Here is a 22,930-nt window from a genome sequence, read left to right on the forward strand (position 1 = left end):
ATCACATAAGTGCACATCAAGCTGTAAATAACAAAAACAGTCCCACTAAATGAAATAGAATGACTTATTTTTAACAGGTGGAACATTAGGAAGTTTTGCTTATCATGGGAAGTTTTGAAGTCCGATATTAAATCCTAACTTTCTGAATAATAATAAAAAAAATCACCAGGACCACAGAATCGTAAGAGTGACCTAGCAAAATTCCACCACAGACCCGCATTTCCATCAGTAAAAGTGAATTAACTCTATCTGGCAAAGAAAGGAGCTATAGGACCTACTTATTTTACTATCCTGGGTATCTCATGCTACCATGATCTGTGACCAGACAAGAGCAAAAGTTATGGCAGCACCAGAGGGACAACCACGAAGCCCCATCCAGTCCAATCTGCACAGGTAACAGTGCTCTTCAGAACTGGGAGGGAAAAGAAAGAGAGCAGAGACTACAGCTGTCTGCATGTATTTCTTTTCTCAGTTGTCAGGCCTGTTCTCTACATAAGGTCGACAGAGGTGCTCAATATTAAGAGTTATAGAATCATAGAATGTCCTGAGTTGGAAGGGACCTACAAGGATCATCAAGTCCAACTCCCGTCCCTGCACAGGACAACCCCACAGTTCACACCATGTGTCTGAGGACATTGTCTAGTCTCTTCTTGAATACTGCCAGGCTTGGCGGACAGGCTGAAGAGGCATGAACAGAGAAAATCAGTAACTACAGCCTTAAATATTTCTCAGCCTACAGTAGCTGCAGAACATCAAAGTAATGTGATTTTGCAAGCAAGTTGTAACAGTAGTTGTGTTCTAAGAATTCAGGGCAGAGAAAATTAAAGATGTTATTTTGATGTCTATTTCTTGCTGTTTTGCTTTTTTTGGAAATTCTCCCAGGACATTTTGAGTTGGTCTCTTTACAGTTCCTCAATTGGTCTATGGGGATTTCTAAAATCCAAGCTACAAATGAAGACGTCTTTTATGATCACATCCAACACTGGGCACTACTAATAAAGGAAAATTTGATGTGTTTATTTTAGTCAGAATCACATAATTTACAGAGGCAGGCATAGCAGTTTGGGTGGACTGAAAAACTGTATTCTCTGTAGACAGTAAATAGATTAAAACACTGAACATTTCTCACATCCTTTCATACTATCAGGCAGAGATCTGACTTCACGATTTGAAGGCTAAGCAGCAAACTCAAGAAAAACTCTGCTCATTTCTTCATATTCCCTCATGCTGTAGTTGAACAGAGAACACTAAGCTGGTAAGAAATCACATCAAGTCATGTAGCTTATTGATAGCTGGCCATGAGAAACTGTTTAAGTGACTGGATTTTAAAAGAAGTTTTTGTTTTACTGAAATGCTGAAGCTTAACAGTTTTCTGTTTTCTGTTCCTGGGAAAATGGGATAAAAGGTACTAAGGTTCAAGAGCAAGCTTCCATATATTGACTTCTACAGGGTTTTTTGATCTGTCATTTTGACCACTTAGTTAATTTCTCATCAGTTCCTATTTGTCTGTTTTCAACTCTCTTGCATGTAGATCATGAACTTTCTAATGCAGAGCCAGACACATGTAGTGTGTGCTCCCCTGCATGGCATAAGCTATGCCCAGGCTTTTCACATGCATTTGGACAGCGCCCAGCACCATGAGCCCCATAGTCCCCAATTAGAGTGCCTACGCTCCATCACAACAGGAATGAATATGTATTGAACATATCCAGTAGACATTAATTCGTCAAATAGCTTTGGGTGATTTTTCTGTTTCCTAAAGGAGAAGGGCTTGAAAGGAAGTCACTCAGGCTGTAAACAGGAGTTTATCATATTCCACTTCCTTCTGAATCAAGTAACGATTTTTCTTTTTATGGCTACCTGATTTATGGCACCACACAAAGCTCAGCTGCTACTAAGAGTGAATCTCAGCAGCACCACAGGCTCCTCTCCCAGATTTTAACTCCATTATTGCTACACCTCACAGATTCCATATAGCAAATATTTGCAGAAAGCAAACTAGTCTATAGAACAAATATAAATAATCACAGCACTCAAGTCTGTCTGCATTCAGAAAAAAGACATTTGCTTCCCACATTCTGAGGGTATGTCTCTGCAATGAAACAGGAACAAACTACATGAAGCAGCACCTCTAATCCTTTTCTCACTCAAATTCTATGGTAGGTAGGAAGGAAGATATGGTTTATTTCAGTGTATCTAACATCTGAACTTTAAACTCACACCGATGCTGATCATCTGTATTTTTGTCAGATAATAAGAACAGATGGTGATATTTGATACAAAATAATCAGCTAACTTAGCGAAGAGTTGGGTATGGAATTTCATAACAAGGCATCTGATGAGACTGATAAACAAAACTTCCCATGGGAACAGAATACTGGAGATAAAACTTTTATAACTACTTCAAAAAAGAGAAAGTGAAGGTACACCTAATTATAGAAACCACAAGGCTTACAACCTTCATGCCACTGGAAAGGTAACCTTCCCACAGCTAATAAATGCCAGCAGACAAACTGCACTTGAATGTCCTGTTCTTTACCAAGAGAACCATTTTGCAGTAGTACAGGTATTATCAAATAAAATATCTGGAACTGAAGCTGGTCAGAAAATTTTTCTCAAGTGCTCTTCTTCAGAAAATATTATTTCTTTTGCCCCCCTAAAATTTCTGAAGTATCCAATTTCCATGCCATTTTTCACAGAGAAAATTAACCTGTTTTTTCACTATTTTTTGATGTCTGAAGAACAGTAATCTAAAAAGCTTTAGACTAACAATAATGAGCTTTGCTTGCTGTTTTTTCTTTATTCATTCTAGAATTAAAATATATTACAGAGATTATTTTCACCCTTCCTTCTGAATGTATTTTTATTTAGGAAAAGTATTATAGGCGTTATAATGGCATCTTAGCTGTGCTGACAATGAAGAAATAAGTTTATTTAACAGAATAGGATACAACAAAACTTCCTGTGTTTTGTCTTATGTCTTGTTTGAGAGAATACCCATTATTTACAATGGGTCAAAAATAAGTTTAGCTAGAAATTGAGTTAGCTGCTAGTTCTGCACATCTCAGAAAAACCAAGTCTTTATCTGTGCAGTCTGTAAATGGGCTTTCTCAAATACACAGTATAGTCTGTGCTATTCATATTATATGTGGTATTAATATTATATTCCAAACCAGTTTGGATTGTTCTTACCACAGGATACTCAAGATCATGGGATAACATTGCTTTGGTGGCAATGCAAATTCATTGGATTTCAGTATTCCAGAGCTGGACCCTTCACTGTGCCACTATCCCTCCATTTGATTCACTGCTCAGATTGTACACAAATTTCACCTGAGATTAACAGGATTCCATGATGCAAGAGGAGTTCTGCCTGTATACAGACCACCAAAAGGCAACATGAAAACAATAACTACATAATAAGAGCAACAGCTGCTGGGCCCATGTGTTTTTTTGTTCAACTTACCTGTCTAGGATCAACAGATTATTCACATCATAGAGTAACGGTCTCCAACACAAGATAATAAAGTCATTCAGACTGGAAGGAACTTACAGTTGTGTAGGTTACCCTACTGCTCAAAGCAGGGTCAATAGAGAAATAATTATATTGGTCAAATACATGTTTGTCTTAAAATATATACAAATATAGCAAGTTTCCTTGTTAACTTTCATTCTTGTAAGATCTTTAAAACTTGGTATCTTAAAGTAAAACTAACAACATCAGTAGAAGGGTCTTCCAAACCAAATGCTATTCTGCTTGGTAATGCAGTACGACACCTATTTGTTTGGGCTTATGTGCTAATTCACAGCAGGAAGAAAAGAAGCAGAGGTATGTTTATTTGAACAGCTGAAGAACATTGCAAAGAGTTTATGATGGGAAGACCGTGACCTACGAGAACCTTCTCTACTACCAGCTGGTTTTAAAACCTGTATAAATTTGAAACTTTATGACATATAACAAAGAACTAGGAATTTCTTACTTAGTGAAGTGTAAGATCCAAAGACTCTACCTGATGTTTAAAAAAAACAAGTAAAAAAAAAAAATTATTTTGTCTCTGTGTCTTGTTCTTAGAAATAGTAAACCTCGCCAAAATAATAAGGTTTTGCTCATCATCACATCTTTCAGTTGCGGATGAAGATCAGAACAAATAACAAGCTAGGAGGAAGTAAATGGTGTCTACATTTCACAGTGGTCAGACAGTGCCTAACCTCACATTTTGAAATCTCAGCCAAAAGAAAGTAGTGCTGAAGAAAATGTTTCTTCCACTGAAGAAACAACTGATTCTCCACTGAAGAATCATTTCTTCAGTGGAGAATCAATTGCAAACGTATTTCTGACTTGAAAACAAGAGAAAAGAGACACAGACTCCTCACTTTGCATCATATTTGGGTTTGAAAATATGTGACACATTTTAAATATAAAACACTATGATGGTCATAAACAAGCACTATATAGGTACATTCAAGTGTGGGAAAAAGAAAAGTGTGGGAAAATGCAAATAGAAGGGGTAATGAAATTTGCACTGACCTTTGTTCAAAGTTCCCAAGAGTAAAGACAAAGCAAATTGTAGCTTACATTTTAGCAATTTTTTTATGATGCCCTACATTTGATTTGTGAACTCAGCTGTACTCAATAACAACAGCGAAAAGGGTGAGGATATAATCTCTTTTTAATCCTTCAGTAATTCTTAGACAAAACCCACTTATGTGTAAGCTATTTGTTTCAGTAGTGCAATGCCCAAGAGATTTTTTCTTTTCTTTTTCCCATTTTTTTCTCTTTTTTTTCCTTTTTTGGTTGAGATTTTCAACAGAATATCAAAGTAAACTAAACAAAGCTGAAAGGAAAAAGCTGTGTTCCTTTCCAGGAATAAAAAATGGGCCTCCATAATGTTGTTCCTCACAAGGGATGTCTATAGTCTTCTGATTATCTGTTTTTATATGTGTTAACAATGTTTAAAAATTACTCTTCCTGACTTTGCATTCATTAAAATAGTATTTCTCAAAGTCTATGTGCTGTTACGTTGAAACACGTCTCTTTCCTAAAAATACTGCATTTTTTTTTATTCTACAACTTTAATTCCAAGAAAACCCACGTAACAAATATTCTCAGAGACCAGAAACATAAAAGCATAAAATGAAAAAGCCACTGCCACAGCCCTGCAAAGCCACTCAGTTGTGTACAGAGATCTTCGAAGAGCATTGCCGATGTTTTAAAAATCTTGAGTTGCTGCCAGACGTGTAAGATATGAAATCAGTTTATTGCTGTATGGTGAGATTTTCTAGAGAAAGGTCCAACCCTCCTGATGCTTACAGGCAGTTAATACAAACTATACAACACGACAAACACAGAACATGGCTAATGTAGATACAAGCAAAAGAGTTTTTCTAAGAATTAAGGGCATACAAACAAATACTTCAAAGATAAATGACTAAGTTCTTCCTAGAATTACAAAGAACAAGGAGGCTTAGATTTCCCCACAGACAGAAACAGGATTCCTGCATTATTATTTCTTGCATCATAATAATCGCTACGGATCGAAACAGTCTTTGTAGTCATTTACCATCTAAGACATCTCTTTTATTCTCTAAAGCTAGGAATAAACCTTTCCAAATCTTTTATATTCACCAAATGTAAAATACACCAACTCCTCAGTCGCATCATCCTATTTCATTATGAGAAGTGGAGACGTAGCCATTTTCATAACAGTCTATGCTTTTTCCCAAGCATTTCCAAGAACGCACTCCTCCTCCAGGATCTGCATGCCTAGAAATGAACGAATGAGCCATGGATGTATAGAATCCTCTAACCTGCCAGATTCTTCAGAGATCATCCAGAAAAAAAAAAAATGGACCTAGAGCTCTCTGTTCACAGTGAGGATTCTGAAACAGGGCAATGATATTTGTCACTCTATCACAAAACAAGAGGAGAGCCTCTAACAAGATGTTGGCACCCTACAAATGCCTGCATAAACAGGGAGAGTGTCTCAGGCAGACAAAGCACCATTATTTCATTTAGTTTAGCCTGGTTAGCTGATGACTTGGACTCACCTTGGGACGGTTCCCTAAAGAAAATACATTTCTCACGGAGATTTCCTCCCAGCTCCTATGAATTTCACTGCTTAACAGTATGACCATGCCCAAGAATGCTTCTTATATCACAACTTTTACAATTATATATGTGCCATTGAAGCACAAAATAAAAAAGCAGTAAGAAATAGTTGTTTTCTTACTAGCTGCCCGTTGTTTTGACTTAAGCTTTTCAACGATTTTATAGTCTGTTATTTAAAAACAGTACAATCCAACAATAAGCCTATAATGAAAACAACTTCTTTTATCCTCAGAAAAAAAAAAAACAAACAAGCCAAAACCCACCACCATCAAACAAAACCACCCTCCCATAGTTGAAGCAGAACATCAGCTTTTATAACTTGCAAAGAACTCCAACACCCTCTTGTGACAAATGATCAGAACACAAGCACAGTTTCACAATGTGATACTGTGCAGTTTGAAGCAGCTTCCATCAAAACTAAATTCCTTTTAGAAAGATAGTGAGACTGGAATAAAATAACTTAGAATAATTTTTTGCTGACCAAAAAAATTCAAAGATTGCAGAATTAAAATAATACCACTTATATTTCCTGTAGAACCACTAGTATACTCCCTCCAAGTACCTCTTCTCTGAGTGGGCCATCTGCTCTGAACAAGCAGTTTAAATGCCAACTGAATAAAGGGTCTCCCTCAGCCTCACCCCTTCTTTCTTTAGTTTCACCTTATGTCTAATTCTGGGCATTTCCTCACTGACATATTTTATGTTTTAACCTGCCAGTGAGCATAGCTTTTTCTGCATTTGGATTTTAGCTAACAAGAAGAAGCGATTTCAAGTATGACTTACGGATTGTCGTAGTGATGAACATCTCTGTCTGAAATCAAGGAAAGGATTTTAGCCAAGCTCAAAGCAGATCTGTAATGATGTGGCCACACATGGCTAAAACCCTCTCATTTTATTTTTCATTAAATTTCCCATTCTGTTACTTGCCCTTCTTACTACCTTTAGCACTGCTTGTCACTACTACAGGTACATACCCCCTCATTCTCTCTACAAAAGCATGAGCTCTGTCATGTCATGTGGTCACACATCTCTTTTCCAGTTGGTAGGTAATGTTTTACTGTTAATAATTCATTTCTCCCTTTTCTATCCCCACAGCAAAATCCTGACGAACTTTTCTGAGGTACTGTAAAAACATTTACACATGCACAAATGAAGTCTGCAGTAATAATACAGACCATAATATAAGATCATATGAAATTGTTCAAGCACTTTCACTCACAAGTAAAACGGAAGAGGCTGACAGGGTCATCATAGCAGGATGGCGAGCAGAGGCCAGCTGTTCATATACTTACAGTAGCAACTCTACACAAAAGAGTAGTAACAGTTACTTGCCATGAGGGACTGCTCCTCATAGGCCCTGACTGAAAGCTCAAGTATAATTGCTACCCTTATTCTCCATCTCAGGGGAGTGACCTAAAATAGTGCTTAATGTGAGCAGTCTTTAGGCGCAATCTCTGACCCCCACTGGTGCCATCCCTTGGATTAGATGAAAAACTTTACCATGGTCTCTGAGCTTCAGTTGCTGTGAACCCACCATTTCTTGCTCTTGGTGTCCCCTGTCAGACATACAGGCAGAGACTAGGAACTCAGACGTGTGGGTTTAAATCATGACATGGTCCTATTTACTCATCTGTCACACATGTTCACAAGACTTTCATATCTGGTTACTGTTTCCATCCACACAACCCTCCAAAGTGGTAGCACTGTATGCTGGGTCTATACTTCTGGATGGCTAAAGCTCAAGTGCTGGTTTCACATTTAAAGTAATCTAGTGATCCTGACAGAGGAAGCAAACCCTTTTGAGGCCCTTTAAAAAGTATATTAAGCTCTTGGCACAGCCACTGAAGGTGTGAAAACAAAAATACAACAAGTAGAGAAGGGACAAATTGCAGTAAGACAGCTAACTGATGCAGTGCTGCACTCACTGGCACTGTCACTAGAACAAAGACCCCATTCCTCACTTCCCTGAAGGCACAGGCAAGGAACGGGCTTAACTCTACTCCTGCAGTCCCCTATTCCCACAGATATCTGCATGTGTTATTTATGGTATGGCCCAGAACTTACAGGTAGTAGCACTAAATTGTAGTAGAGGTTCAACTGGTCCTTAGAGGCAGGAGACGGAACTCAGTGTGCCTGACCTGATTTGTCCCATGCTAGGCAAAAGCCAGAGGATAGGAACTAGTGTAATGTATTGGGAAGACTTTCCTGCAGCAGTAAACAATGTACCGGAAGCAAAGACAAGCTGCAAATAGAACCAAATTTAGCACTAATGAACATGGTCCCAAAATACGGGCTATCAGTGCTGAAAACATAAAGCTCCTATTAAGCTGATTTCACATTCCAAAAGTATAGAGAAGTGGAAAGCCCACTTTTACCAAACTAAGAGGTCATGACCCACAGCATTTCACTGTGTCAGCTAATGTATTTTACATCATTTAAATCTTGATATACAGCATACTGTATGTTAAAATGAGGGAATCTAGAACTCTTTGTTAACTGGCAGTGTGAAATTGTATCTGGTCAAATGAACTTCATGTTCAATTCATTATTACTTAATCCCACTACAGCTTTGCTCTTTACTGGATAACTAATTATTCTTTTAACATTATGCAGCCCCACCTCAGGAGATGATACCACCTGTAAAAGGGTTTACATGGATACTTGTACTTAGGCTACTTAGTAATATGAACCAATCAACAATAAAGAACCACCCTTCCCTGACACTGAAATATACACAGCATATAGAATACTATTATTGGGTTATAGTATTATTAGCTATATACTACCTTAGCAGAGCTCCCTCAGCTTTTAACTAACCTGACGCTCTTCCTGTATTTGTACTTTGTGGAGCACAAGCAGGCTCACAGCTTCCTGTGTGATGGTGATAACATATGTCTGACTTTGTTGTTGGCAGATGGAGTGAAGGGGAAGACAATGCCCTTTGACCTCTGAAAAGCAGTATAAAGCTTATCAGATCCTCTCCAGATATCACTGAAGGAAATGGGCTGGAAGAGTTGGCTCCACATAGGAAATATATATAAAAACCTGTCAGTACTAATCTTTTTGTAATGTCATTAAAATGTACTTTTGCAAATCTGAGTCCCTGCTAGACAATGTCATTTGTACAAACTGAACTGAAGTAGAAGTGAAGAGGAAGAATTATACAGCACACATTAAATTTAGGTTCCTATCACTTGAAATGACCCAGTAATCAGCAAGTATCAACACCGCTTCTCTTCATGGTGCCAAAATAAATTTTTCTTAGTGATTATTTCTCTGTTCCACTTCTAAAGTAGACCTTTAAAGGTCATGTATTGTATAAAAGATTATACACGACTTTTCCCACTGAACAGTCCACTTCGAGGTTTTGTTTATCTGTAAAGCCTTCTAGATGAACTGTGGTAAAGTAGGATGATGGACTGACCCCCACAAAAACCTCGTATCTAATGAAAAATTGGCAGGCTATTGTTAGGATAATGTCCTTACTGCCCTGCCAGATATGGTAAGGAGCATTAGTATATTAAGCTTTTAACAAGAATCACACTGTTTTAAATCGGTAAAACACCTATTGGATTTACCTTGCAGTATATAGTTACAAAACCAGTTAAACAGCACCAACATAAAAGTTAAAAAATCAAAATCACTCCAACTTTTTTTTGTATGATCATTGAAAAAAATAAAAACAAACACAACCCAAAAAACAGTGACAACAAACACAAGATAGAAGAATTTGGTTTCTTGAATCTCTGCTTGTAATATTTTTCATTCTCATGTGCTCACTTTTTAGATCTGATGACACCAGTTAAAAATTTTTTCAGTATCCCCACTGATATAACAGAGAAAATTTCTAGTCATTTCAGCTGGAGATGGATGCAAGGAAAAAAAATATAGAATCCATCATAGTCTAGTAATCCATCACATTAGTCTAGTTTCCATCACATTAAGTAATTGAAAAAAACCACCCAAAATATGCAGTTGTTGGGCAAGGCATCAGCAAATGTAGTGCCTCAAAATCTTTTCATGGAAAAGATTTTAATTTGTTGGGTTTTTTGTCCCCCCTATACCAACATTAATACACAATAGTATATAACAAAGTTTTGTGTTTTACTCTCAGAACCCTAGTCATCTTAAATAATGGTATATTAACAATGGTTAAATCATCCGGGAATCAGTAAGTCACACTGGAGATCATGCTGATGGTATCAATTTAAGAATGTAAGCAAGAGCAAATATAATTCCCATATTATGTAAAGATATTTTTTAAAATAACATCCAGGAAAGATTATTGACAAGAGTGAACATGCAATGTTCCACTGCAAATCTGCCCCTATTTATCAATGCTGTGCTCTGTTCCAGGTATCTGTCAGAACCCAAGCTTCATACTTCTGGTAGAGAGGAAGAAGGGAAGCAGGTTTTTCTGATTTGGGCTCTTCGTTGGTTTTTCTTATATTTATAGCTTCTGAAATTATGTGGAAAGAATGCAGCCATCTGATGTCTGCCAGAGATCGGTACCTGTGTGGCTTTACACAGAATCTGCTGTTCGGTTCCGGGAGCTCACAGAAGCCAGTGTTCTATGGAAAAAATTCAAATCCCAAACTTATGCTTGTTGCTTAATGGTTATTCACAAAGCAGAAACAAAGTGATCAGGACTCCACTGTGTCACTGTAAAGGCATACTGAGCAAACTTGCCTAATATACACTGAGAGCCCTGAGCTCGCAGCCACCTAAATGGACAAGGCAGGGGAAAAAGGAAACGCTCCTGATGGAATATTGAAGTACTGCATGATTTTCCTCAAGGTCACTCAGGAAGTCCATAAAAGAACCAGGATGGTTCTCTTCAGTCCTCGTCTATCATTTGCCCACAAGATCTTCCTACTTTTTGAATCTTACAAGCCTTATGTTTTTACCACTGAGTTAGTATCTCTGACATGAGACATCTTATATTTTCATGATCTGCAGGAGATTTCAGAAAACTAATGATTCTTTTTGATTCCCAAAATCTTTGATCCTATTTTGCAGTCTTTATCCCAGGTTCCCAGGATAAAGCAATTGTGAAACACAGTTTAGAAATATTAATAAATGTGATTAATTCTCAGCCAAGGCAGGGAACATCCATCAGACTTAACAGGGGAAGAAATATTTATCCTGCGAATCTTGTGGGTTTAAGCACAACGTAGGTATGCATAGAAAAGGACCAAAGCATATATAAGAAAATACCTAAGTCTGAGGTCAGCACAGAAACCTCCTTCTTCCCAGAAACGGGAAGGTCAACACTTCACTGTGAGTTTCAAAGTGATTAAGGGGAAAAGGGAGCATTGACAGAGGCATTCTCCACCCTCTGTATTCAAGAGCTGCCAGCACATGGAAAAGAAGACACAATCTGCTTGGAGAACATCATGAAGAAAACATAAAATTTATAATTAGGATGCTTACCTGAAAGAGGAAATATTTAAGATTACATATCTGTCTTCTACTTGTTCATATTTTGTTCAATGATGTTTAACAGAGAGAGGTCATCCATAAAACATGTGCACAGACCAGTATATAAACCAGCAAGATAAAAAGTCACCTTTCTGCTCTCTGGCCCAAAATATCTTGACTTAAAATAGCATCTTTTCAACAACAGAGGGACAGAGATCCCTTCCATGTAGCTTAAATTCTGGAAATCAAAGACCTCCCAAGTGGACAGAAAATGGAGATTTGACCTTCCACAAGTGCAGGAACCAAAATTGTCTTTGACTTTCCACTTCAAAATTAAATTCAGAATTGGCCTCCAGCAGTATTCAAAATTGTATCCTATAAGGGTGAAATAATCCACCATTGTCTCAACACTTGGTAAGAGTTTACAGAGATAAAGATGGATGATGTCAAACCTAGCACTGAGAATTGCATAAATCACAAGACCATGGACTGGTCTTGGTTATTCTTAAAATTCCTCTTCCCTCAGAGTAGATACTATTCATTTCTCTATAGGTGTTAATGCTATGACATTTTATGTCTAGTGGCGAAAAAAAAAATGAAGTAGCATTTTTATTCCCTAAAACATCATTCAGGAGGGATGACACTAGCAGTAAAGACAAGGAAAAGAACAAGCTCATCTAGATTTTACAGAAAGTCTGCGACTCTTAGCTAAAAATAGCACCCTGAGGACTTCGCTTAAGAATGTTGCATCAAGAGACTTTTTCTATTGCTCCTCTTCCAGCTCCCTACCATTTAGCCTGCTGGCAGGGATCTAATGAAATGGTTGAAAGAATAAACTCTGAGGATTATTTGATGTACCACTTAGTTAAAAACTGCTACTTGAATCCTTCCAGTTTGACTTGTCCACTTGAGTTGACTCAAGTCACACTTTTGACCAACTCACCCAAGCTGATGCATCGTGCCACTTTATATGTAGTTAGTGCCTTCCACATGACTCAACAGTTCTTTCTGTCCCAGGTGCCAGGGTCCCCAGGTGTTTCCTTTGTGAACCTAGCATTCAAAAAATCCCCCTTTCTGTCTAATCTCGTGCTCAACTCTGCAGGGATCTGGATCAGGGTCCTGCAGCTAGACTAGCCTTTCTCCATCAACTCTTCCTTCACCAGCTGGCATGGGGGGTGGTGGCCATCCATTGTGAGGTGGCCCCAGACTCCTGCTGCCTTTCCAGAACCTCCTCTCAGCTCCCCCAGCAGCCCTGGGGCCGCTCTGCCGACTCCTCCTGCCTTTCTGGGAGCTCTGCCCCTTCTCTGTCACTTGCCAGCAGGGCTTAGTCACTTCTGAAATAAAAAGGCATTTCAGAGAAGCCCAGCACAGGACAAAAATACTTTTATACCTCTAAAGAACATAAAAGGGAGTTAGACGCCCATCACCTCATTATATCCATGTATATTCCAGTAAAAACACACAAATAACTTTGATATTATTAAAAAACTTCCTGTCAATTGTTCCAAGAATTGACATAAATATTTAACGTGACGTGAAAATAAACGCATTTTTACTGACTATAGGGAGAGCAACAGTTCCCCCTACCGACCGCAACACAAATACAAACCCGCCCACCTCTGGTAAATGTCTCCAGAACTATTTGCCTTAGAAAAAGCACGTCATAAAACGTGTCTTCGGAGTGCGTTAAAAAAGAACGGCGGAGTGCCGAGGCAAAAGAACAAAGCTGGATGAAGAGGCGACGCTTCATTTTCTGAAAAGATCCTACGGATAACGGAAAGTAAAAATACCAGCGAGGCGCCGAGCACGCTCACGGCTTTACAAGCCCAACGCGACAGGCTGCAGAGCGGAGCCGCGAAGCCCGGCGGAGCCTGTGCTGGGCACAGCGGCGGCGGCAGAGACCGCACCGCCTGAGGGAGCTGGGGCCGTGCCCGGCGGCCGGACCTCTGAGGCGGGCTGGCGTGCGCGCGCCCGCGCGGCGCAGCGGTGCCTCTGGAAATGGCGGCCGTGCCGTTGCCATGGGGACCGGCCCGCGAGTCGGCTGCGGCGGTTGCGGCCGTTGGGCGCGAGCTGCTCGCGCGCAGCCATGCGGCGGGCGGGCGGCAGCGCCGAGCTGAGGCGGCAGCAGGAGCGGGCGCTGCGCGGCACCATGCGCGTCGTGCGGGAGCTGGGGCCCACCGCCTTCCTGCTGCAGGAGGACGGCCGCCACGGGCCGCCGCTGCGGGTGCGGGGGGACGCCGCGGGGCCGTGCCCGACCTGGGCCGAGCTGGCGCGGCCCGGCTGCTAGCCCGCAGCCCAGGGCTCTGGGCCTGCCTCTGACGGACGGTTCTCGCTGTCTGTTGCAGGTGCTGCTGGGAGCGCCGCACTCCTGCACCTGCGCCGTCTTCCGCGCGGGAACGGGCCTCTGCGCGCACCTCTGCTGGTGAGGCGGGGGGCGAGGGAGAATGTGTGTCTGTCACATAAACCCGGTGTCAAATAGATGCGCACAGGATCCTGTTCAGACTTCATAAGAAACCCATGCAGCTTCCACCAAAGCCCCTGATGCGCTCGAAAGGCAGCCACAACCCACGGCCCTGACATGAGGTGTCACGCAGAAATCAGTGACACAGTGATTGTCACATTCTCTCTTCCCTCTTAGAGGGAAGCATTTGATAGGCTGAACCAAATTCCACTAAACCAACAAAAAATACTATTTTTGACTAGGCAAGTTGTTGTGTTTTTCATTTCGTTGGGGGGGGGGGTGGTTTAGTTTTTTTGGGGAGGTTGTTGTTGGTTTTGTTTTTTAGTCTAGTGAGTAGAACCAGGTCACTGAAGCAATGAAACAAGCCCTAGAACTGACAGGACTATGAGCTAGGAGTGGAACTACACCCTTGATTTTTTTTTTTTAATTTAAATTTATTAAACTGAATTTATTACAGTATGATTACTCAGCTTCTCTCATCTAATCACACAATACTTTCTCTGTAAGACTGTGTAAGATGTGTAGATGGCTGCTCCATTTAAATGGTAAAGTGCAACTGACGTAAGTAACTTTGATGTTTTAACATATCGGATTTTGATTATAAATTGTAGGATATTGCTGAAAAAGTATCGATTACCAAGAGATCACGAATGTAAGTATCAGCCTCTTTTGTGTCTTGCATGTAGAGCGTATAAACTTTAAGTGCATGAAGTAATGTCCTTCAGAGTTTTGATAAATTTTTTTCTACATCCCTGTCTCCCTGTCTTGTTCTTCCTCTCCCTCGTTCACTTGGCGGGGGGGAGAAAAAAAAAAGGTAGCAATGGCTTTTCTAGCTTAGGGCAACATTTCTACTTTGACATCATCTTAACTGTAGTGCTTCATGAATACTGCAACTGTCATGGAGATTACCTCTCAAATTTATGGGCATGTGAAGAAAGTAAGCTGTCTAAAATTTAATCCTTTGCTGATTTTGACATTTGTGGCTTTTTGTCAGCAAAACCACAAAGCTTTCTAATGAAGAGGGGATCATCTGTATAGCCAGTTTAACTTTCTGACATGAGTCAAAATTTCAGGCTATTATAGACCAGATTTTCAACTGTTTTTTTAGATTTCCTTTCCTAGAACTCAAGGAACTCAAATAACACAAACAGCATAAACATCCCACAGAATAATTAGTCTAAAGATCTTTTCCCAAGTAGTAAGAAAGCAGCTAAGTACAAACTAAGCTTAAAGAATGGCCACAATTCTCATTACTTTAAAAAAAGTATTTACATATGAACCCAAACCTCTTCTGCCTAGTCAGAACCTACCTTTTTTAAAAATATTTTTCTCTCTGAAAGAGATTTTAGAAGAGTTTACTTTCTGAAGTTTTGTATAGGCAAAATAATTTCAGTAGAAAGTGAGCTTGTTTTTTATCTAATCACTAGAATTTGTAACTAGTTTCTGGCTGTGGAATAAAGTGACAGGTTCTATCAGAACTGTGCCCAGAGTTTCAGAGAATAGATTAATTTGCCAAAGCTGATTGTTAGCAAAAGAATTTCCGACCTTGCATCACCTTCTCCTTGGAAAAATAAGGAAACTTCAAGGAAGGCGCTTCAGTGTTTTACTGAAATGCCAGCATTTCATTATGAGATTAGCCTCTTGAATGAGAAGCAAAATATATTAAATTGACAAGCACCATTAATTATACAAACAAAATAATATTTACTTATTTATTATTCCATGTTTCAAAAGATGCTGCAAAGCTTAATTCTTTGGGATTCAGAAAACATTTTTAGGTTGTTTTGTTTGTTTGGTGTTTTTTGGTTTTGTTTTTTAGTGTGGTTAGGGGAGGTGTTTGGGGGGGGTTGTTTGGTTGTTTCAGTTTAGTTTTTTTACTCTGACTTAAACGTATCTATAAAGGCCTTTTGGGATGAAGCGCTGCCTTGATCAATGCGTTTAGTGAACCAGATTTAACCTATAGAAAAATTATGGAAAACTTCACAGTTAAGAAACATTTTGGATACATTTTTTGCCTTGGACACCATTTTAGACAAGAACTTGCACAAGCAGTATTGTTAACTGTTTCTGTGCAAGTTGTAAGAAACAATTCACAACATTTTTTGGAGCTGAAACACACTGCATAGATTTGACAGAGGGAGTACCTACTGCATTTCATAGGTGGAGAATTACTACAAGTGACCTAAGTGCAAGTACTGCCAAATCACTTTTAATTTCTTTGTTTACTTTTGCTAGATGCTTCTAAATTGGGTCTTCTGGAAAGAGAAATTGAGGATGTGCTTCAGCGATTGCATCAAGAACGAACACAGAATCCAGAGGAAACTCTCTTCTCACAAACATTACACCAGGAGAGCGATAGATGCATTGATCAGAAAGAAATTGATGAAGAGGATGTTTGTCCCATTTGTCAGGAGGAGTTATTAAAGAAAATGCTTCCCATCACTTACTGCAGGTAAATTTACAATTTGTTCTTTGCCTTGGTACATTTCTAATCATAGAAGAAATGTTACAAGATCTGCTAATATAGCTAGCTTCAATAAACAAGGAAAAATACCTGGCAGTTGTTAAAGCCCTTTTCCAATCTGGAAAATTCAGCAATCCTACAAGTTAAAATGTGGGTGGATGGGAAGGAGGAAAAGAAAAGGGAAGACTACTTTTCCTATATGCTTATGGAGATACTACAGCAATTCTCATTCATTTTCTGTAGATACAGCTGTGGTAACAACGTTCACATAAAATGTATGAAAATTTGGGCTGACTACCAAGATGAACTGGAGAATGACTCTGTAGTGAAGTGTCCACTTTGCAGAGAAAAGTTTGCACCTCTAAAGATCATTCTAGAAGAATTTAGAAACTCTAATCAACTTGTGACTGCAACAGAGAAAACCAGACTGGATAGGCACCTTGGAATCCCATGTAATAACTGCAAAGTATTTCCGATTGTAGGAAAGTGCTACAAGTAAGTATTATTAAACCAAAATTTTGAATCAAGTGCTATGTCCTTGAGTCTACCTTACAGCTTGTCACTTACTTCTCTGTCTTTATTATAAGTATTTGATTTCACCTATAGAGTAGACAGTATCTGCGTTGTAAACAAATACACATTAATGGCAAACAAAGCAAAGTGTTTTCTTCTTAAACTTGCTTTTAGTGCAGTACATCTCCAAACAATTCTGTAGTACCTATCTGGGATTGTCTTTTTCCAAATAATAGATTTAGCTACTACTTTATGATAAGGTGTTAGCTGTTTCTTAGCCTAGTTCCTTATTCTGTTGATGTGTTTTTGTTTTTCCTTTTAGGTGCACTGAGTGTGTTGAGTATCATCTATGTCATGAATGTTTCACTGGCTTTTGCCATTCTCCACATGTTTTTATTTTTAGACAGGTACCAAACAAGTTTTCTGTTTTGTATCCTACCTTGAGCTACACCATATTAATTAATTACAATTCCCCTTATACAAATCATGCAGACCTTGCATTGAATTAGACTTCTTTAGCTACAAGCTAAGTAGCTACAGAAAGATATTGAGATAAACAAAAACAAGACCATAGAGAGCTGCCTGTATGTGTTGCACCATGGCAGCCCTGATAGGGACAGCAGATACAAATCCATCTGAGCTTACTGAACTTGCCTTTCTCATTTCTTTGTGTAGATAAGCCCTTGCAGTTGACCATAGGATGCAAAAAAAGGGCCATAGTAACCAACATAAAATGGGAAGATTTTTGAGGTTCTTTGGACTCTGCTTGTCCAGGGCGTAGACATAATGAATCAGTGCCAGAATCTAACTATACCTTATTAACTTCTCAGTTGTATTATCCAGGATAGCCATCACCTTCTGTAGCAGGCATACCTGAAACTCTTACAGGCTTTGGGAAGTTCTGTCAGCATGTGTTGTTTTGGTTTTTTCCAAATAAGTGCCAAAAGAAATTTGCTAAGAGTCCAAGCCTACAACTAGAGCACAGAAACTGCAAAATTAAGGAGCTGTGAAAAAGTATGTGTGGTTCTACAGTTGGTTCTTTTATATAATTAGTTCACCAAGTAGAATCAAAGCAGTTGGGGAAAAAAATAGTGAAGTCAGATTATCATAAACACCATTTATGGATATGCTTATGTTTTTGAAGTCAATTTTGCTGCCACTTTGTCTCTAGATTTCCAGAAATATCAGCATTTCAAGATTGAGAGAGAAGGTGTCCAAGTCCTAGTTGAAGACTTAAAGTAGACGTTCTTTGTTCCAGGCTTTATGAAAGTCTGAATAAGACATTTAATTTAAGATGGTTAGTTTTATTTGCCACATCAAAAATAGTTAGGAAACAGATTTGTTGAATTGTCCTCAGTTCCTCTTTTCATCTTTTACACAAGTGCTTATCCTCTCTATCTTGAGTCAATTTGTCTGAATTACTTTTGCGCATTACAGAAGAGAAATAAGAAATGGAGAACTCTTCAACAGCTTTCAGAATTAACAGCCCAAAGAGGAACATTTAAAAGCTTTAATCCAGAAAATAATTCTAGAGAAGAGATATTATGTCCCCAGGAGAAGTAAGATGCTTGTCTTTTTCCGTACTATCTATTATGACAAACATGAAATATTCTTTCAATGTTTTTACTTTAAAAGTATCTGAAAAAAGGCAATAAAAATATTGAATAAGAACATACAACAATTAATACTTCTAATAAAGCAACAAGACATATTAACATAGTTAACATTTAATATACCTAGAAAACTAAGTAATTTTCTTGATGTAGTTTAGAAACTCATAGTAAGAAGCTAGTGAAAAGAATGACTGAGATACTTATTCAAACATTAATCACTTCTCATTAAAAGCTAGAATATCAGTTACTACCCAAACCAGACTACCAGAGTAGGTTTAGAGTCTATAATCCAAGATAGAGCAAGGTACAATCCAACATAATTTCAAAAATAAGGTAGCTTTGCAAAAGACCACAATATCACAGTATTTGTGTTATGAATTCTGAGCTTGGGTTTCAGAAGGTTGTGAAAACTTTTCTACCTTCTGTTCAGAGAAATTAGTGTAGAAATTATTGCGTAAAATTCAATGGCTTACATTATACAACTGTTCAGACTAAACATACTGGTTATTTTTCTGGGAGGTGTGAGTGTCTGTTTATGACTGTCACAGTAAGATCAACATCACTGGAATGATTTTCACAGTAGCTCTGGTTTCATAAACTGTTTAGCCCACCCAATAATTTAAGGTACTATTGAACAAAAGACATCTTGAAGCATTCAGCTTTAGTTGCTTTTCTCCAAATTTACTGGGTTTTGTTTGTTTTCTTTTAGGACTAGTTGTACACCAAAGAACATCGTAAAATCTTTACCCGTAATTTTAATTAGTAAACACAGTAATTTACTTGCCCCGGGTATGCAGTGTAGACTTTGTCTGAAGAGCTTTCAACTCAGTCAGCATGTAAGACTCCTACCGTGTAATCACAAGGTAAGAGAAAAAAAGGTGTTCTAAACTTTGGAGAACCAAATCTTCACATAGCCTGGGAGCTTGTGGCACATTGGACTTTCTGATGCCAACACCCTCCAGCACATGGTGGATTGGAACCTTGAAGGCACCACTGATAAGAGTGTTCATGTCCCTGGTCTGAAAGTTTGTATCCTTGCTGAACTGCAAGTCTCAGCCTGAACATCGGCTTTAAGGCACAGGAAGCACAATAGTTAGAAATGGCAGCTAAAATCATTTTTACAAATCAACGGCAAGGAGCAGCATAATGAAATGGTCTGACACATAATTCTCTGCTAGTAATGAATCAGATTGTTCCTACAGCCTGCATTCTTATTCTTGGAGCTTGGACGACGTAAATAACGCTAGAAACAAAAGTTGCATCAGGGATATCTATGTTTTATGGGCATTACTGACGATTCACACACTCTTCACTGTTATCTACTGTTACTGATGTTTACTTCTCTACAGAACAAATTCTGAATATTGTAGTACTTTTCTTTAGGAGCCCGGTTCACTCTTCATATTCTTGCAATTCTGGTACATGCTGCATCTCTCTGAGTAGGTTACCTTGAACAAACTTAAATTAAAAAAAAAAAAAGTAACCAGATTATTTTGCAAAGATTTAGACCCTCTGGGATATTGAAATGCCTATTCAGGTTTACTAGTTTATCAGCTGAAGCCAAAATAACCAGATTCTTTCTATGCTTCTTAATCAGTGGCAGTTAGCACCTTCCCAGTATTTGATAGGCACACTTACGACCTCTGAGTAGTTTATAATTTCAAACACTTTGCAGTGGAGCTTTGATCTGTCTCAGTTTACTTTTTGCAAAAAGCTGAGTTTGCATGAAAGTAGGGGAGCTTTTTGCAATCCTGCAGCAAGTTTCATAATTTGGAAATCCATATTACTCAGCCAGCCTGTGAAGATCATCTTTGCTAGTTTGTACCAGTATCCTTAATCGAGTTAATGGAACGTAGCCCTTTTCAGATGTATTTTACTCAAGCTAGCTTACCTGACCAGCAGTATTTCTTCACTGACATCAGGACAGTAGTAATAGAAATTCAAACTACTTGCCCCCTTTTTAGGATCTTGGTTGCAATCTCAGCAGTTAATGACCTTTAGGTCCAGAAATTACATGGAACCAAATCAAAAGGGGAATTAAGCTGAAAAGGAAGGGTAGCAGAGTCAGCACTGATTTCTTATAGCAGTGAATATATGTGTAATTATGTTACAGTTAAGTAACTCAATATTTTCAGTACCTTTAAAAATGGGATTTAAATATCCAGTTTACAGCAGTCAGTAAAATTTTAACTTTCCGTAGCATGCCAGTCCCCAAAACTTAGAATCTGTTCATTGTATACATAAGCAACACAGCTCTTTAGCGACATTCATGGGGGTTTACACTCCTAACATCAGAGGCTTCTGTGAATTACTGTTATATGCAAGAACAATTGATTAGTCCATATTCAGTGAAGAAATATTATGCAACAGCTGACCTTATTATCTTTTAAGTTTCATAGGGAATGCATTGACAGTTGGCTACTGCAGCAAAGAAACACGTGTCCTATTGATGAATATGTTGTATACAATCCTCTGACTTGGAAGGATATGCCAGCCAAACACGGAAACTACCCAACAGGCTGTCACCCAGATCTGAGCCAACCTGCAAAGCAAGTGGAACCAGAAATGTGTGTATCTGGAAGTGGATTATTTCTCAAGCAAATACCATCTAAAAATGCATCAGAAAATTCTCAGAGTAGCTTCAGAAAACTTTCTAACAAAGATATGCCAAAGTCCCAAAAGGATTTAAGATTTTTTAGCAACCTCCATTTAGAAGAATCTGATCGGAACAGCAGTAGAAATCCAAGTTGTTTTTCCAGGCATAGTACGGATTACTCTCTAAGCTCTTTTGAAACAGCATTTTCTGGTGAGGCCAGTACTATTAGAAAGGATGACATTCATAATGCTTTGAGAAACCAGCATCAGTTTGACTGTGGCAAAACAAACAAAGCAGTTACTTTTAAAAAAGATGGCAGTAGTAATTCCACAATTCTAAGATATCCCAGGGAGCTGAATTTTGAAATCAATTTGTGCACACCAAGCCATTCCTCAAAAAAGGATAATAAGCACGTAGGAAACACCAGTCATCAACAGAGGCTCCTAACAAGACCACAACTTAAACGTAATCATCTGAACTTTAAAACAAGAAAAATAGATGTGTTATTGGAAGGAATTACACTGCATACCAGCTCATGATTGTCTCATTTTAGATAACATAGCTATATTCTTATTTTTATACTCCACACACAAGAATTCTTCAAGACCAAAAAACAAATAAGTGAATAATCAGATGTCATCAACTCTTAAGCACTACAGAAATTAACTCTGTGCTGCTCAATACTGTGAGAAATGTTCATAATACATCTTCTTGAATAAACAGAGGAACTGATTTGGCCGGTGTAGATGTATTTCAGAAAATAGCCATATATTTGTAAAATTGTAACTATTTCTTATTTGCAAGTTTTTAGCCTTCAGTCAAGTAAATTACTCATATGTAAAATGCAGAAAGCTTTGTATTCTTGAAAGACCAGTTAGGTAATGGTTCTTATTCAGGGGTGTAATAAATTAAGCCAGATTAATTTTAACATTCTTGCTGAACGAAATTACATCAAATGTGCTATTTTCAAATGTACAGTAGTAAAAACCTATTTATAGTATCAGGTACATTCTGCAAGATCTGCTATAGTTTCCTGATACTAATGCTCAAAAGAGGAGCTAAGCTTCCAAATAATATACAGGAACCTCAGCCATTTTCAATCATGTATAGATGGTCAAGCCAAAGAATTCTAAAGTCTAATAATTTTTTCCTATATGGTAATATAATAAATAAATTTACATTTTAGTAATTTTAGTTTTGTTTAAGGTCTAAATTCCAAATAAGTCTAATGAGGATTTAAACCTCGATACCTGCAATAAATGTAAATATAAAGCCTGATTGAATGAAAAATAATTTTATTTCAACCCAGCTGCCAGCTGTTGATTAAACTGAACAAAAAGAGATGTATGATAAGAACCTGCCATTTTTGAAGTTTTACTCTAAGAATCTAAGAAAAATGGGAACATTTTGTTGAAACTTAGCCAGATTTGTGACTTTTTCCAATTACCTTTTCTTATGTTTTAACAGAAATGAAAATGTGATAGCATGTCTAATACCGTATTTAGAACAAACATAACAATATCATCTACTCACACATTCTTTAATTCTTATTTAAATGAGTAATCTGTGTAGTTTGGACTTCATGTTTTCTATGATGACATAGAACAAGTTGAACTTCAGTCAATTTTGATATAAGTATTTGCATTTACAGATCAGCTGATGACCAGATATCCGATTTTTATATGAAAGTGAAATATGACAGTAAACACAGTTCTCTTGTTGAATTGGAAATAAAATTCCTGGGATTTCTTTA

At 38.2% G+C, this 22,930-nt stretch overlaps 1 protein-coding gene across 1 annotated transcript; it reads left to right on the forward strand.

Moving 5' to 3' along the window:
- Positions 1–13,148: 13,148 nt before the first annotated feature.
- ZSWIM2 (zinc finger SWIM-type containing 2) lies at positions 13,149–22,930 on the forward strand. The gene is given in 10 exon segments (XM_082056627.1): positions 13,149–13,814; positions 13,818–13,820; positions 13,822–13,952; positions 14,603–14,643; positions 16,227–16,443; positions 16,699–16,950; positions 17,291–17,375; positions 18,406–18,527; positions 19,291–19,444; positions 20,973–22,930. Coding segments are annotated over 10 exon segments (1,947 nt in total). The 5' UTR covers positions 13,149–13,616; the 3' UTR covers positions 21,717–22,930.

This window comes from Streptopelia decaocto (assembly GCF_964273445.1).
Source record: "Streptopelia decaocto genome assembly, chromosome: 6".
Taxonomy (NCBI): domain Eukaryota; kingdom Metazoa; phylum Chordata; class Aves; order Columbiformes; family Columbidae; genus Streptopelia; species Streptopelia decaocto.